Genomic DNA, 19,072 nt, shown 5'->3' on the forward strand with positions numbered 1-19,072 from the left:
ATCTGCCAGGGATCAATTAGGCCACAGATACAATCATCAAACCGGACTGTGATACTTGGGGGTTATGAATCTTGGCTTAAGCCCTTGGGCAGCTGGAACAGAATGGCACAACAAGGACAATTTCGGGATGAAACAAAATCTACCCTTCAAACAATCCTAGAAATAGTGAGATCCCACTACCAAGAGGCAAAATTATTCAACGAACATCTGAAGAGGAATTATAGTCAACAAGAGACAGGGAATAACGAAAAAAGAAATGAGAGAGTGCCGGATGATGTATGGCAATCAAAAGAGGAGCTGAAGGAAATTAATGGGGAAAACCTAAAAGAAACAACTTCAGTCTTGGATTCGAGGAGAGAATTAAGGGAAGACAAGGGGAGAAAGTCAGCAAAATTGATTTTAAAAAGCCTGGAAGATCTATTGAAGATAGACCAAGTGCATAAAGATCTAGTGGAGATAAATCAGATGCACAAAATGGTTTCAGAGGGCATGAAAGATGGCAGAATGCTTTGAGAGTCAAAAACAAAAAGTGAAAAAAGAGAAATAAGAGAGGGAATTACTTAGAAAGATGAAAAAGGGGGAAATAGGAAGGGGGGCCTTAATGTTGAAAAGCATGTACAGTATATATCTAACTTCGGGAATCGTAAAGGAGCATATCTTTTATATTAAAAAAAAGAATTAAATTTAAACGCCTACTCCCACCAAGATCTACCCGTGTCACTCGTGCGAGCCAGGAGGTGAGGCTGAGGAGCCTAATGCCAAGGGAGGCCCGGAAGGAAAAGACAATAAATCAGGCCTTCTCAGCGGTGGCTCCTCGCCTCTGGAACAATCTCCCTCCTGAGATTCACGGGTCTCCATCGCTGGGTATCTTTAAGAAGCAATTGAAGACATGGATGTTTGGGCAGGCCTTTCCATCACATTCCTCTTGACCTCCCCCTTTCCTCTTTACTGTTTTGTTTTGCGTTTCGTGTAATGTATTGTAATGCTTTTATTAATTAGAATTGTTTATTTATATTGTTATTGTATCGTTTTACTGTTGTTAGCCGCCTAGAGTGGTCCTCACCGACCAGATAGGCGGGGTATAAATAAAATAAAATAAAATAAAATAAAATAAAATAAAATAAAATAAATAAATAAATAAGAAAGCACTAACCAGAGTAAAGACGTAATATGGTGGGTTTTCTTTTTAGGTAAATTAAACTAGATATAAGGTTGGGGCTTGGATCTGGTACTACTTTTATGAAGTACCGTATTTGCCGGCATACAAGATGACTTTTTGGGCCCAAAAACATGCCTCCAAGTGGGGGGGGTCGTCTCGTACGCCAGGTGCACTTCATTTGGGCTCGCTCACCCGCCACCCACCCATTTCCCTTTTCCTCCTCCTCCTCCTGCCGCCCCCCCAGCTTCTTGCCCTCTTCCTCGCCCTCGGCCAGAGCCCGCCACCCCGAGCCAGCGGCGCACTTGCTCACCCGCCACCCCCGGTTCCCCTCTTCTTCCTCCTCCTCCTCCTCCTCCTGCCACCCCCCTTAGCCTCTTGCCCTCTTCCTCGCCCTCGGCCAGAGCCCGCCGCCCCGCGTGCGCTGAGCCAGCGGCGCACTCGCTCGCCCGCCACCCACCGTTTCCACTTTCCTCCTCCTCCTGCCCCCCATGCCACCCCCCTCAACTTCTTGTCCTTGTCCTCGCCCTCGGCCAGAGCCCGCTGCCCTGCGCGCGCTGGGTCGCCCACCACTGTATTGGCAGGGATTCATTAATGGATTTTGTAACCAAGGTAAGAAATCAAGAATAAATAAAAGATATTGGTATAAGGCTCAGAAAATTGGAGGTTTAGGTATTCCTAATATAAAAATTATTATATAGCAAGTCAGTTAAGATTTATTGGAGATATTATATACAACAAAGGAAGGTTAATTTGGTGGGATGTGGAATCCTTAGAAATTAATGGGAATATTGAAAAATATTTGTTTACTATAATAAAAATACAATAAATCAGGTGAACAACCCTTTTTAAAGAAACATGTGAAATATTTGGAACAGAAATAAAAAGAAGTTATGTCCCTTTACTTCAGCATTAAAATTAGTGACTGAAATAGAACATTTCCCAGCAAACTTTAAGAGTTTAGCTGATTTCATTGAGGACAAAAAGTTGCCAGATTGAAGGACTGGATGATTAAAATGAGATCGAAGGATCAGATTATAGTTAAACTAGGAAGGAGGAAGGAAAGGTGGGGGCAGCTCCAGATTACCACCAGGTGCAGGAAACCGGTATGCTCCCTGCCCATCCCTGGCACAGGCCTACTCATGAGTAAGGCCTGCCGAAGGCACAGGTCTACTCATGAATAAGGGTGGCAGAATGTGTGGGTCTACTCATGAGTAAGGCCCGCAGAAGGCACGGGTCTACCCACAGGCACAGGACTGTGCTGAAGTGCACAGCTGGGAGGGTCTCCTCTGTGGAGCGGCGGCGGTGTAGGAGGAGGCTCCCCGCCAGGAGTGAGTGCCATCGGAGGCTTCAGTCTGCCTGGTAAGGTGCTGCTTTTTCCTTTTTAGAAACTTCTTCATGGGTTTTGCAGGGTGGGCTTCAGCTCGGGGGGGGGGGTTATGTTTCTGAGCTGTGTTGTTTTCTGCAGTCCCAGCGTGGGGATTGCTCGATGTTTATTTAATGCTCAAAGGAATTGATTTCCTATTTTATGACAAGTGCTAGAATATTAATAGCTAGATTCTGAAAATATAAAAATGATATTAAATTAGAAGATTTGTATAATGAAGTATGGGTCATTGCATTAAATGATAACTACTGAGCTTAAGATGAAAAGAGGGGAAATAAGTTCAAATATTTATTATGCTATTGGGGTAGATTTGTTGAATTTGTATTAGTGAAAGGAAAGGGGAAAGCCTCTAAACAACAATCAATACAGTTTTGGAAAGGAGGTTCGTAGCACTGTGGTTTAGATTGTATTAGTAAGTACAGTGGTGCCTCGCATAACGAGCACACCGTTTAACGATGAATCCGCATAGCGATGCAGATGTTTCTTCGCATTGTGATGGGGGAACAGCTGTTCGGTGGTTCCAAAATGGCCGCCGGAACACCCAAAATGGCCGCCGGAACACCCAAAATGGCCGCCGGAACACCCAAAATGGCCGCCGGAACACCCAAAATGGCCGCCGGAACACCCAAAATGGCCACGGCCGGATGGGTAACATCGCAGAACGGTGAGTTTTGGGCCCATTTGGAACTTTGGGCTTTTCCGTTCCGTTTAGCGATGTTTCCCCATAGCGAAGGTTAATCCAGAACGGATTAACCTCGCTATGCAGGGCACCACTGTATTTTGTATTTTTGTATTTGTTTTGGAAATTTAAAAAAATAAATAAAGAAAAAAGAAATTACAATTGGCTACAATGTAAAGCAGTGAGTATATAGCTTGTATAATTGTAAATGTGCTGTCCCCTCAAAATAATGCAACACACAGCCATTAATGTCTGAACTGCTGGCAACAAACATCACTACTATTCCACCAAAATGTCATCTGCAGATTTGATAAGTATTCCCTGCAAAACTGTGGCTTTTCCATTTTATCTGGAAGCTGCTTCCCTTGGAGAAGTCAGGTCACAAATGAGTTTCCAATATGCCACCTGAATATAGCATAGCCTCTAGTTCCATCTAGTAGCCAGTCCTGGTAGTACACCTTGGGAAGGCGTATTCATGCAGGGTTTATAAAAAATTTATTTTATTATTTTCAGGCAGTGAATAAGCAAAATTGTGGGTACTGATTCCATGGATATGACAGTCCTACTGTACTGGGGAACAGCAGCCAGTGGCCAGTACGTAAAGGGAGCCATGAGTCAAAAAAGTCTGGAAACAACTGTCTATAGAGCAGACAAAAAACAAAAAAACCCACCTTGATTTGAATGTGCTTTCTTAAGATTTAAGACATAAGACATAAGACATAAGAAATTTATTTGTCATTGCGCTCACAAGTGGGTGCAACGAAATGAGGTGCTCTTCCCCAAGGTAAAACTGGACAACACTACAAAAAAAAGTTAAAATATACACAACTTTCACCATCCAAATATAGATACCCCGTTTTCTCTCAGCAATTAAAATCCACCAAAAACCTATGGCCCCACATTTAAACTCAATACTGCACTTGGGTAAAAACTGTTCTTGAATCTGCTTGTCCTTGCTTTCAATACCCTGAATCTCCTTCCTGATGGTAATAGTTTAAAGAGCTGATATCCCGGATGAGAGGAGTCTTTCAGTATGTTAGATATCTTCCTCTTACATCTGTTCTTATACAATTCTTCCAAAGAGGGGAGTGAACAGCCAATGATGTTTTGGGCCGTCTTAATCACCCTTTGAATTGCCTTTTTCTCTGCCACTGTGCAGCTCGTGAACCATACACAGAGACAGTAGGATAATGTGCTCTCAATCGAACTCCGATAGAAGGTGATTAACAAACTCTCAGTCAATTGTTGCTTTCTAAGAATCCTTAGAAAATACAACCGTTGTTGTGCCTTCCTGATTAACGCAGCGGTGTTTGCACTCCAAGTCAGGTCATTTGTTATGATAGTCCCAAGAAACTTACATTCAACCACCTGTTCCACACAAACTCCATCTATATACAGCGGCTGAATGTCTGCTCTTTTTTTCCTATAGTCCACTATGAATTCCTTGGTTTTTTGGATGTTAAATAAAAGATTGTTTTTTTTGCACCAGCGGGATAGCTGTAATACCTCGTCCCGATACGCAGACTCATCATCCCCAGAGATAAGTCCTACTAGTGTAGTATCGTCTGCAAATTTGATAATCCTATTACTGGGATGGTTATTGGTGCAATCCGATGAATAAATGGAGAACAGTAGTGGACTAAGGACACAGCCTTGTGGAGTGCCAGTGCTGAGTATCTTGTCAGTAGAGATGTACTCATTCAGTTTAACCCTTTGTGGACGATTTGTTAAAAAATCCAAAATCCACAGACAGATAGAATCTGGAAAATCAAGATCTTTAAGTTTGTCTATTAATCTGTGGGGTATAATGGTGTTAAAAGCAGAGCTAAAGTCCGCGAACAGCATTCTTACATAATTCCCTTGTGTTTCCAAGTGGGATAAAGCCATATAAAGCACAGTATTGATCGCATCCTCGGTTGATCTATTTTCTTTATAAGCAAACTGAAGCCCATCAAAGGGATGAGGAAGGCAGGAGATAATATATTTCCGAACTAACTGCTCAAAGCACTTCATTAAGATTGAAGTTAGTGCCACCGGCCTGTAGTCATTCGGACTGTTTGTAGGCAACTTTTTAGGCAGTGGAACGATGACGGAAGCCTTGAGACAGACGGGAACTGCGCATAGTGTCAGGGTTCTATTAAAAATTACAGTCCATATCCCGGCTAGCTGATCAGCACAGTCTTTTACCACCCGACCAGGAATTAAGTCGGGTCCATCTGCTTTTCTGGAGTTAACCACTTTCATAGTCTGTCTCACATCCTGCTCATTCACAATGAAGGGGAGACTCTGCTGAGTAAATGATGGCAAACGAACAGTTTCAGTTTGATCGATTTCGAATCGAGCAAAAAAGTTGTTCAACTCCTCAGCCACCTCCACACCTCTGCCTGAGGAAACCTTTTTTGCTTTGTAGTTTGTTAGTTGTTGAACCCCCTGCCAAACTTGCCTCATGTTATTGCTGAGAAAGCAGTCTTCAATTCTCCTCTTGTATTCGGCCTTAGCTTGCTTAATGCCTCTTCTCAAATTCGTTCTTGCTGCACTGTAGTCTAGATCATCCCCAGACTAGGGGCATATAGTCTATCTCTCATTAACTCACTATAATAATATTAAATAGTTTAGTTGAAATACTTAACTGATATTTCTATTCCAACTAGAAATATAAACTGCAGTAAACTGGAACCATTAACCACCTACATATCTTAATATTTTGGGCAGCCTTACCAGAGTCTTGTGAATTTAACACTTCTAAGGCATGCATCATGGCACTTGCAAAGACATTGGCATCTTCTTTGCTGCCAAAGTTGAGTCCATACACTTGTCTAGCATCCCGCCACTGGTGAAAAGTCTGTGTTGCTTGATTATATTTCAGTCCTTTTGGAATGGCACAATTTATTACCACCTAAACAAATAATAAAGTTACATTATTATGTAAGCATATTTTACAATATTTTAATATACAGGTGCATACTTTTCTCTCAAAGCATTTGACAGCATTGCATCTGATACTCTGCAAGTTACTTCCAGATATCTGCATAAGGTCCTATATTCACTGACTTCCCTAAACAATATTGTTATAATTGTTAACTATCGAAAATCCTCAGTATTGATTGATAAAATTAAGATGGGGAAAAAAGGATAAAGACTTAGTTTTCATAAAAGCAAAAAAATATAGAAGACTGATGAAACAAATAATTGACAAGATTCAAAAAAACTACATATCTCATGTACAGTAGTGCCTCGCACAACGATGTTAGTTGGTTCCAAAAAATTCATCGCTGTGTGAAACCATCGTTCTGCGAAACACCATTTCCCATAGGAATGCACTGAAAACCAGTTAATCCGTTCCAATTGGAATGGATTGCCGTCCTTAAGCGAAAATCGCCATAGGAAACATCGTTCAGTGAAACCCGGTTCCCCAATTGAAATGCACTGAAGCCGACTCAATGTATTTCAATGGCTTTGCGAAGTCCTTTTTCGCTCCTGTAAAAGTGTCTTAAACTGTTAGAAACCTGTTTTAAATGCTTGCAATCGTTAGCCCACCTCCTGAACCCTATGCAACTTAATTTGGTGTTGTTCTGAGTCGTCGTTAATTTTTGGTGATTTTTTAAATTCTCCATTGAAAGCCTTTGAACGGTCATGCTCATACAGTATTACTTGCTTTTGGTGGGACAGATATTATTAGCTTTGTGACTGAACTGCATAGAAAACTCTAAAAATAAGCTCAATTTTCAGTAAGAAGTTGTAGAATGGGTAAATATGTTAGTCTATGCAAGCATTATAGGTAAAAGCAAAATATAAATATAATTCAAAAGTAAAAAACAACAATGAAATGTGAAAGCTCAATGTGAAAGCTCACAATGTGAAAGCTCACATTAAAAACATTAAAGTTAGTCTTCAAGGTGCCACCACATTTTGTCTTTTTTACTTTTGATTTTTATATTGCTTTTACCTATAATGCCTAAGTAAGAAAAATGTGGTAAAGGAAATGGTTTGGATCCGAGAGTACTGCCCTTTGGAATCTTTGGATCTAACCCACTTAAAATACAATTTTAATTGCTTCAACTCACCTGATGATCCTGAATTTTTCTACCAACTACTCGAAACGTATTGTTGCCTGTATGATGATATATATGAACTCTGCTGAACCCAGTAGACCCACCAGCTGGTACCCACTTCTTATTGGCATCATCATAGACCATTACGGCAGCTCGGGCTTGGCAGATACTCTGCTCACTGTTAAAACAAGGGGTGAAATTGTTAAAAGGAAGGCTCTTAAACATTCAATATGCATTGCACCTTTCTAAGACAAAGGGAACAATATGGGATTTATTCCCACCCATATGTTCACATGCAGCCTCTTTAGAAGTATCAGTATTTTGAAAGAGTTCATAGCCTAATTTATGTATCTGAATGGGCAGGGAAAAAGGAGAACTAAGCAGACTAAAATTATTATCTTTTGTAAAGTTCACCACTCTATAACCTGTATACTTAGTTAATATAACTTAGATTTATTAGAAATCCCAAAGTGATTAACATAAAGATGCAAAAAGCAAAAAAAAAAAAAAAATACAAAGAAGTCAAACAAGTTTACTAAGACTGCCCATACCTGCAAGTAGGTACGTCAATACAGCAGGAATAAAAACATCTCATCCAATAAAGAATAATTTAAAAACACCACTGTGGCGGTCACCCCACTTCACTCCTATCAATCACATTCAGGGTCTCATTTACATGAGCCTATGAGAGGAGTGGAGGGGCGGAGTCACCAGAGAAAGAAGTGGCTGGGCAAGAGAGAGAAAAAGAGAATCGTGGATGGTTGTTGAGAGTGGTGGAGAGAAATTGCAGAGAGAGAGAGAGAGAGAGAGAGTAATAAGAGATAATTAAGAGTAATAAGCTAGTTAAGATCAATAAATATAGTAGGTGGTGACTGTTCATGTGGAAAGTATCTGACACTTAAATGGGTTGATTATATGAATTAAATAAAGAACATCTGTGATCCTGAGCAACTTTAATACACCTTAATAAATAAATAATAAATCACTTTTGTTGTCAGTAATCAGACAAGTGTTTTTCTACAGTTCTTGGTATTGTGGATAAAAGAAAATCCACTGGTGGCAGCGATAAAAAGAAGAACCGTCGCAAGTGGTCAGAAGGTGTAGCGTGAACTCTTTGTGCAGTGAAGCAGGCAGAAGCCATGAAGAAAACCTCACAGCCACACATGCTAGACAACTAAACTATACCCAAGAGAAGAGAAATGTCTTCAGCTGGTCCAGAAAAATAACAAAGTTAGCATGAGGTAATCTCTCCTGGGTCAAGCAGACCAGTATCTCAAGAGGCTATAACAGGCACCACTTATCTTGGCACTACTTTGAACAAGTGCCAGAAAGGGCATGAAGAGGAAGGACACAAATACTGACTCAATGTTCAGGGAGTTTCAAAGGGGAAAATACAGTCCTTAAGGCACTGGGATCCCCAGCCACAGCTTTGTAACTTGATCAGTGCCATGAACTGGGTTTAGAAACAGACTGGTGGCCAGTATAAGCATCCCAGAATTGCAGCTATACATTTAAAATTCAATTTTCCAGTCAACATTGTGTTGTCCACATTATTATTCTGTGATAAATCATGTTCAAAAATGGGCCAAGGTAAAAAGAAATAATAATTAGTGCTGTACAGTTGAGTTCACTCTTTGTCAAACCTCTAAGCATATTCAGAAGTGGCTTACCAGCCCCTACTTCTGGTGATGTTTTTGACCATACAGCTTGCTCAAGGCTTCACAGGCTAATTCCTCTCCGAGAAGGAGTGGTGGGAAGATCAAACTCTCAACTCCTCTGTCAAACCATGAACCTATACAGCCAGTAGTCCAAAGTAAAGCTCTTTAGAATTTGGAGAGCACAGCTCAGCAAAGACAGATTATCCCTATCCATAAAAAGTTGCAGCTAGTCTACTACCAGACACATTTAAAAAATACTCCCAAACTACATACTTAATATTTCAGGAGGAGCATGACCCCATTCACATCTGTCACCGTCTGAACTATGGAACTACACAATGTTGGTTTTTTTACATGAATCAAGCTTTACTTTACATATTATTATTGAGTCTATTACTATTATTACTATACTGTACTCATATGGCCATGAAGCAGAAGAACCATGGAACTGTGAACTGAAGCCAGAAATATTATTAGGGAACAATGCAAAAAGATAGTTCCTGTAATAATAAAACCTAGATGCATGATAGAAAAAATACAGTACTTAAAAGTCAAACAGATTGACAGAACGACCAGCGCTAATGGCAAAAAAATTATACTGGCACAAAGACAAGCTCATAGAAATTCATATAAAATTGACTGATTTGGAGGATAGAGGATGGAGGAAATTAAGTGGATTTCCAGAAGGTGGAGCTGAAGACTAAGAGATTTTTCTGGAAAGCACAGGCAAAAAGTATGAATGAAAAAGGGACAATAAACAAAATTTGTAGGATATTATTGGAAGTTGAAGATCAACTTTGTGGGAATATGTTTGGGGGGAAGAAATAAGTATCAGTGTTTGCAAAAAACATATGGAATATTACAATATTGAAATCTATGTCAGTAAAGATAAAAGAAAAATACATAAATTAGTTTGGAGATGGTAGTTAACTGAAGAGAAACTAAATCAAATAAATGCTAATTTTCCATTATATGTGCTAGAGAGGGTGCAAAATAGCAAGTACTTATTTTTATATGTGGTGAGAATGTGAGACTACATAAAAATTATGCTAATTATTAAAACAGTGCTTTTATCAATATTTGAAAAAGAAAAATGTAATCGGACAACTAAAGAATTTATTTCCAACCTGTTAATAGTGGTGAAATTGATAACAGCTACAGCTAAAAATAGGGACGTGGTGGCACTGCAGGTTAAACCGCAGAAGCCTCTGTGTTGCAAGGTCAGAAGACCAAGCAGTCGTAAGATCGAATCCATGTGACGGAGTCACTTGTCCCAGTTCCTGCCAACCTAGCAGTTCTAAAGCATGTAAATGCAAGTAGATAAATAGGTACCACCACGGTGGGAAGGTAACGGCGTTCCTGTCTAGTTGCACTGGCCACGTGACCATGGAAACTGTCTATGGACAAATGCTGGCTCTACGGCTTGGAGACAGGGATGAGCACCACACCCTATAGTTGGACACAACTGAACTAAATGTCAAGGGGAACCTTTTCCTTTACAGCAAAAAATGAGAAAATAAGCTATAATTTCCAATTAAATGACTGGTACAGGAAATTTTGGGATATAATTATTGATAACATTAAAAAGGGGGGAGGCTAAGTATGGATAACTTTACAGATAGCTGGGCAAAATTTATTGAGTTTGCATTAATAATACGGAAGGGACAAGAACCTTACAAAAACATTACAATTTTGGAAGGACATCAAGGCTCCATGGAGGTAAATGGTTACAACTCCCAGTTGGTTCCCAGATATATGGGGAAACATTAGGTTTAGTAGATGTTTGCTAATTGTTTATTTGAGAATTTTGTTTATGTTAATATTTTTATTTTAAAAAGTAAAAAAAGTTTGTCTCTTCTCTGTTTTATTAAACATTTCATATGTGTTTAATTTAATACATGTACACATATATTTAGAAATCCAGATGTAATGTAGTGTAACAGCAGTGTATACATTCTAAACAGATAAACAGAACTAGAGTGCTGCAATTCCTTGCAATCTGATTCCTCAGTGACTTTCCAATATCATCTTCCCACTAATATTCCTCAAAAGGAATGATTCTACCATTCCTCCTGCAAATGAAAAAAGAAGTTACCATACAGCTCAACCAGTGAGAAATCCAAATACACCAAAGCCCAGACAACAAACTTCTGAGCTTTCAGCACTTGTGCACAGCTGTTTGCAATCCTGATAAGTCAATTCTGCAACCTCTGAACTAATTCAAACATTATGGCATCCTTGTAAAGAACACTAAAATCTTATATGCATGCACGCACAGACACACTTTTTCTTCCCCATTTCTGGCAGCTATCTAGAAAAGTAGAATAGGTATGAGTTAAGTGCTGGAGGTATGGTGGGTTAGATGGTAATTTTTTTCTTCCTGTAGTCATTGCATTAAAATGTAATAAAATCTACTAAAGATAAATTAAAGCTGTATAAATTTACACATTCAATTACATTTTGCTCTGAGATATGAGCAATTTATTCTTTGAAGTATATGCAAGTGCTGTACAGCTGATTTGAGCAACCGCTGGAAATACAACAGGTAGAAATACTAATTTATTACACTCATTTAGTTGTTTTAACAAACTTTATTCTGGAGGTGCAAAAGACATCCTAAACTAAATAATTTCTATTCCAGTTGGTCATTCCAATGACTATTCCTGGCACACAAGAACTCACCTAGAAGTGCTATTTCTCAAACTTGAATTGAACTGAACTCTTCCTCAGGTCTTCTGTGAATTTGCTTTTCTATACTGGGATATTGTCTCTTTCATATTTCTATTTCTCTTCCACCCAAACATGCACAAATATTTGCCTACTCAGAAATAATATACAGGCAGCAAGTCCACAAAGCTTACGCCAAATAAAACTTGCTAGTCTTTAAAGACTCATAAGGTACTACTTGTCTCCCTGTTGAATTCACACCTTAACTTGATTCAGGTGTTTGAGTGTGTTAGGAAGGCTAATAGGAATGCTATGAGGAAGCTGGAATCCAAGCAGGGCCACCCAGGGAAGACTGGTTAAAGTTTAGACACAGATGCATCCACTCTTGTCAGAACTGGCAGTCATATCAACAGAAGAGAATGGATACTCTTGGAGAAACTCCTGAAGGGCAGGCTACTAGGTGGCGGCAGCAGCAACAACGGAAAGTACCAGTGTCAAAGATCTTTCACAAACAATGGCAGTACTGCACAGAAGTCTTATGATGAGACAATCTAAAAGAAAGAATAGATAATGCTGGACGAGGAGATTCCCAGGTTGGAAGGCACTGAGCTATTGGGGGAGAGCAAAGGATAACTATGAATAGCATTGTGCTTAATAGAGTACACAGTACAGCAAAACTTTTGACTGTGTAGATCATGAGAAATTATTGTTCTGAACAAAAAGGGTGCACCCCAGAACTTTATTGTCCTTATGTGTAATCTGTATTATCAACAAGAAACTACTGTTAGGGCTTAATAAGAATAAACAGAATAGCTGCCCATAGAAAAAGGTGTCAAGACAAGGGTATATTCTCCCTGCTGTTAAATCAGCACACAGAACATATCGTACAGAAAGCCAGACTAGATTCAGATGAAGGAGGAGTGAAAACTGGGAAACAAATATCAATAATGTAAGATGTGCAAATTATTTTTATTCTATATTTGGATGCCTACATTGAGCAGGGGGGTTGGACTCAATGGCCTTATAGGCCCCTTCCAACTCAATTTTTCTGTGGTTCTATCGTACCACATTAATAGCAGAAAGAAACAATGACTTGAAAACTACTTCTGATGAAAGTGAAAGAAAGTGCAAAAGCACAATTACAACTGAATATTAACAATACAAACATAATCACTACAGAAGTACACCAGTTTATTGTTAATGAAGAATCTGAAATTGTTGAAGATTTTATGTACATTGATTCAATCATCAATTCAAATCGAAATTGCAGCCAAGAAATCTGAAAAAATCCTAAGATTTAGAAAGATAGCTAAGAAACCACAAAGATCAAAAGATCAAAAAGTCCAAGATGACACACTATTATATTACCAATTACTGTACTATGTACAGATGTGAAAGCCAGACAGTGAAAAAAAGCTGACAGAAAAATTCAAATTCATTTGAAACATGATACTGGGCTATCAGAAAGATAAATAAGTGAGCTGTAGATCAAATTAAGCCTGAACTGTCTAGAAGGAAAAATTACTACTTCTGTCATACTCTGGGCCCATCATGAGAAGACAAAACCTGCTGGAAAATACAATGCTGTGAAAAAGTCAATGCAACAGAAAAAGGGAAAGACTAAATATGAGATGGAGTGTCCAAATAAAAGAAGCCACAGCCTTGAGTATGCATGACCTGAGTAGGGCTGTTATGACAGAAAGTCTGGGAGGTCCCTCACTCAGTCAACATAAGTCACAGGTTACCTGACTGCACTAAACAACAACAAAGATCCTTTATTATTTTTCTGCAATCAACATGCATGGCTATCCCCTCGAGTGGAAAAAAGCTACACACAAATACAGTATTTATTTTGTTCTTAGAATGAGTTGGTTCTATACTCCAATTATTCATAGTAGTCAAAATAGTTTTCCACTCTTTTTCAAATTCTCTAACTGACCTTCTGTTTACATAATTTGTGAGTTTTGCCATTGTGGCATATTCAGGCATTTTATCTCTCCAATTTTCTTTTGTCAGATATATGTCAATGTTCCACTTTGTCACCATTACTACGTTAGCTGCCATCAACATGTAATTGAAAAGTTCTTGTGAAGATTTTCCCAAATTATCTTGTATTGCCAAATACATGGTCTCTGGTTTCATTTCAAATTCAAATTTCAAAATCTTTGCATTTCAGAACGAATGTCTTTCCAGAAGGTTGGGTGCCCAGTAGAAGCTTGGGGGGCTGTACTGGGTGTCCTAGGAAGCGACATGTGGCTCAATGGCTCTTCTATGTCCATCCCTGATGTATATTTCAGCAAATTTCTCTCTTCCTATGAAACCATCCATCCCTTGAGATATGAGAAAGCCTCTAGTCCATGTGATAGAGCAGGATGAATATAAATCAATTATTTTAAAAAAAACAAATTGTTTTAAAACACTATTTAAATTTTAAAAATCATTTTTACTTAAATAATCAAAAATGTATTTTTAAAATTTAAACTGTGACATAAATTGTGGTTTAAGTTGATTTGATGTAAATCAAATCCAGCCTGTGATAGAATGGCAGATACCTATAGAAAGGGCACGGCCCACAGCAGCAGCCAAGACAAAACATACTGTATTTCAATACAACCCAGCCTATACTTAGAGATGGGAAATATTCAGGTCACATATGTATACAAATTTTGTTTTTTCTTCTACATAATTCTGGATTTTGGAATAGGCTAATTAAGCAGAATTAATGTTTTTTAATTAATCGAAACATTCACCTTTCTAAAAAGCATACAGCAATCAATTCTCGTCAGACAGTTGTTTCATAAATATTGTTTCCATTTTTATAATTCTGTGACAAGGAAAAAAGGATAAATTATCTAATGTGTGCATGAAGATGAACACATTTCAGATTAGCTCTTGAAATGTCAAATTCGTAACGGTACCGTCTGTACCTTTTCTGTTGTGCTGCTTTATTTAATTGCCATGGCTCCAAACCTACAATGGCTCACTGGTGTTCTTTTTTGTCAAAAAGTTATTTAAATTAATTTTTTTAGGTCATACCAACAAAGAAAACTTTTTTGATAAGTGGTTCAATTCACATGCCACAAACCTTATCGGACCATCAGGAATGTGCATCCATTAGCACTCATCTACCTTCAAACCAGAACCAAAAACCTATTTCCAGTTGTAGTCTCCAATTCTGCTCTGGATCCATACTATGATAAACAATAACCATCTGCAGTCACTCTAAGAGATACCATTAAAAATGCAGGCATCAGGTGGGATTTGTGTCTCCAGAGATAAAAACTTGTCTACCACAATATATAGAAATTGACCAAATTGTCCAGATTTGCCAAATTTGACAGAAATTATTCCAATCCTATTTATTTATCTATTTAATTTATTTATTTAGCTTTTATACCGCCCATCTAGATAAATCTACTCTGGGCGGTTTACAGTCCAAAAAGGCAATAAAATTAAAATCATCAATTAAAAGACTAAAAGAAACAAAAAACCAGTGGAAAAATTAAGTCATGACAGGAGGGAAGGCCTGGCTAAAGAGCCAGGTCTTCAGTTTTTAAAATCGTAGAACTTATTTTCTGCTCCTAACATAATACAATGGTGAAAATTCTTGGCAGCCATATTAAAATTTCCAAGACTGCTTTCAACAGTTTCCCAAATAATTATGATTCCATTACAGTAGCAATCCACTGCAACCTCTGTGTCAACGAAGTGAAGCCCTTACCAATCTCTCTGTGAAAGTGCACAATTTTAGACAATGGAGGCGTCCGTGAATACAGAATTATTTGAGGTGTAATTAATCTGGGCAAGAAGACTGTGAAAAAGTTTGAGCAAGCAAGAATGTACTTTCATGGAGAAATCACATGATTAAATCGAGATCCCAGGGTAGTGATTTAAACCAGGTTGATTTCAAATAATCCCATGCCGACGGGTGATATTGCCCCTACTCACTGTCCTCCTTAAAAATGTAAACATCCTGTCTTATAACTTCATATCTAAGCCAATATATTACTCACAGTATACTATAAACTCTGAACCAGAACAACAAATAAACAAAAAATAAATGTCCCACACTATTTCTGGAACTCAGAATGCAACAGCTAGCCCCAACGAGAACTACAAGAGGGATTAGTGTGTCTGATAGTTACTTCAATGTGTTGGGTTTTTTTATATTGAATCTATACTGTTGCAAATTTCTGATTAAAATCAGATACCTCCTGATGAGCTCTCACATGTGAAACTGCTTTTTTTTAAAAAAAGAACAGCATTGTCCAAAGACTGTGCATCTATGTTTAGAGCTAATCTGCTTTAGCAAATCATGTTAAGTCACCAACTGTTTATTTGTTCCCATAGATGTCAGATAAAAGTGATGTGGAGTCAGATGGCAGATAAAACTGATATAGAAACTGACAAGTGGATTGGGCATGCAAAACAGTAATCAGAAGAAAATGCAAGCCAAGATTCCACACTGAAACCGTAGATGAGTAATTCAAAGCTTTAGGTCTCTTTTGAACAATTTCTGGACCATTGTGAAAACAATTTCTTGTTACAATCATTGCTACTACAGGAAATTTAGCAACTCATGAGCAAAGGACTGCCTTTCATTTTAAAAGAAACTACTTTTCATTTTAAATTTCTTAGAAGACAGGGAATGATTTTATCCTAATCAAGCCTGAAGCATCATTTAGCCACGTAAAATGTCCAAATTCTACTTTACTGGTGTGGTACTTTCTTTATTTTGAGTTTCGGGCCATATCCTTAAAGCCACTGTGAATATGGTTCCTGACGCTATAGTAAAAGGTATACAAAAACTTTCATTAAGCCACTCCAAATAGCTCACTCTGTAAACTGATCTAGTTCACATTGTTACTTCTCAGTTTATTAGGAACTTGGAAGTTATCTCTTGGACCTTAACCCCTCTACCTAGCATGCTCATTAGCCGTATTGGCTGAAGAGAGGCATCTGGCAGTTGTAAACTCAAAAGGTAATATTTCCAAGGAGTAAAATTATTAAGCCACAATACATACAAGAGCTCTGCACATGCAATCAATCACTTTGATCCTTCCATCATACAAAGCAGAATTAAATCAGGAAACTTCTAGTCCAAGTTATGCATTTTATTTGAACTGGAAAATTCATTACCAACTTTGAAGCAAGTCAAGACAGATTTCAAAATGTCAGTCTGTTCTGAAGTTAATTTTCCTAGTTCAGAGGAAATGGAGAAAAAATTAATTCCCAGTTTTGGTGAAGTGTCCCGGTTTAATCAAACAAGAAGCAAACAGTATGGCTGCATATAAAAGAAGTTTAGTAAGTATTCGTATACGAATACCCCCCCACAGGTGGAGGTAACGAGGGTCCAGACCCCTGGGGCCAGACTGACCACTCACAGTTGCGCTGCTGCCGTGGGCTGTGCTCCCTTCTTATTGTTCTAGAGCTCGTGGTGGATTAGCCACTCTTCGACCTGGCACAGAGGCTAATCATCCTGCCTCCTGCCAGGAGTGACTAATCCATCACGAGCTCTGGAGCAACAGGAAGAGAGTGCAGAACCCATGGCAGCAGTGAAACGGTGAGTGGACCCTCGTTATCTCCACCTGTGTGTGTGGGGTATTCGTATATGAATACCCCCATCTCTATTAATAAGCTAAACTAGTGAACAAGTTGGTGACCAAGGGTATAGGATTGTGCCTGACATGTAAGCTCCGGTTCTGCTAATACGACTGTTGTTTCAACTATCTCTTCAAATTCATGTATGCCACAATTCAGATATACGTCATCATCTACTAAAACATCCCAAAAAATAAATGCATTTATACGGCAAACCAATATTACCATGTTTCCCTGAAAACAAGATAGGATCTTATATTCATTTTTACTCCAAAAACCAAATTAAGGCTTATTTTCAGGGGATGTTTTAATTTTTTCATGTACAAGACTATATTTATTCAAATATAGTCATCTTCTGGTTTCTGCACGATGAGTCCCTGGTGGACAGCGGGTTTTCACTTAACTGGGGCTTACTTTCAGGTTAGGGCTTATTTTGGGAGAAATAGGGTGCTTATTCACTGGCCAGAATAAGTAGATAAATACTAAAGTCAGCTGCAACTGGCAGCTCTTAAGAATTTTCAAGCTACAAATTTACTGCCTCAATTTTGTACTGAATGTTTAAAAAATACAATGAACAAAAGATACATACATACATACATACATACATACATACATACATACATACATACATACATACATACATACATACATACATACATACATACATACATTACACTTATATCCCTTCCATCTAGACATTGTCTACTCTGGGTGGCTCACAACAGACAAGATAAAAACAATTAATATATAATAACAGTTACAGCATTATACAAAGAAAACAATGGTTCAAGACCAGTAGAAGTGCCTGGAGGGAAGGCCTGTTTGAATAACCAGGTCTTAAGTTGGCTTTTAAAAATGCCCAGCGAGGGGGCCAAATGGATCTCGGAAGGGAGTTTGTTCCAAAGAGAAGGAACCACTGCAGAGAAGGCCCGATGTCTTGTTTTTTCTTTCTGGACCATCCTTGTCATTAGACTCCTCAATCGCCGCTCCTGACTGGATTGAGTGGTACAGGTAGATCTAGGTGGGAGGAGGCGTTCCGTCAAGTATAGGAGCCCTAAACCATTTAGGGCTTTGTATGTAATCATTAAAACTTTGAAATCAATGTGGAAGCATACAAGCAACCAATGCAACCGATGACCCCACCCAGCGGCCTCATATATACAGTGGTGCCTCGCTTAACGGGCGCTCCGTTTAACGACGAATCTGCATAGCGATGAATTTTTGCCATTGCACTGCGATGGTTTAGATAGGAAAAAATCGCTCTGCAATCATCGGTATCCTGTTTCGCATACCGATCACTGCATAGCAATGATTTTCCAACAGCTGATCGGCGGTTCCAAAATGGCCACCCACTGTGTTTTCGCCCGGATTCCTCACTTACCGGGCAGCGAAAATGGCCGCCATATAGAGGATTTTTGCTTAAAGGTGAGTTTTAAGCTCATAGGAACGCATTGAAGGGGTTTCAAAGCATTCCTATGGGCTTTTTTAAACCGCATAGTGACGAAATCGCTTTGCAGCGATTTTTGCTGCACGGATTATCGTCGCTATGTGGGGCACCACTGTATATTAAACAGCACTGGGGAGAGGGTCGAACCCCGTGGAACCCCACAATTGAGGCTCCACGGGGCCAAGTCCCCCCCAAGCTGAACTCTCTGAGGACAGTCCTCCAAATAGGATCAGAGCCAGGCAGATGCCAGGCCACCAATTCCCAATTCTGAGAGCCTCCTCAGGAGGATACCGTGGTCAACGGTATCAAAGGCAGCTGAGATATCGAGGAGGACCAACAGGGACATTTTCCCTCTGTCAGCCTCCCTCATCTAACAGGGCAACCACGGCCGTTCCTGTACCACGGTGCGTCCTGAAGCCTGACTG

General features: G+C 39.1%; 1 protein-coding gene across 12 annotated transcripts in view; it reads right to left on the reverse strand.

The window, feature by feature from the left end:
* The window catches only part of ENAH (ENAH actin regulator), a 134,136-nt gene that overhangs the window by 57,390 nt on the left and 57,674 nt on the right, over positions 1–19,072 (reverse strand). For 8 of the 12 annotated variants that reach the window (XM_078382997.1, XM_078382995.1, XM_020786536.3 and 5 more), the window contains exons 2-3: positions 7,287–7,452; positions 5,941–6,118 (exon numbers count right to left, since the gene is read on the reverse strand). In XM_078382997.1, the coding sequence (XP_078239123.1) occupies positions 5,941–6,118; positions 7,287–7,452 (344 nt within the window). Of the gene's footprint in view, positions 1–5,940; positions 6,119–7,286; positions 7,453–7,825; positions 7,885–8,944; positions 9,062–11,614; positions 12,941–19,072 lie in introns of those variants that run through there. The other 4 variants (XM_078382993.1, XM_078382994.1, XM_072990905.2 and 1 more) reach the window with 4 other exon arrangements.

This window comes from Pogona vitticeps, chromosome 1 (genome assembly GCF_051106095.1).
Source record: "Pogona vitticeps strain Pit_001003342236 chromosome 1, PviZW2.1, whole genome shotgun sequence".
Classification (NCBI taxonomy): Eukaryota; Metazoa; Chordata; class Lepidosauria; order Squamata; family Agamidae; genus Pogona; species Pogona vitticeps.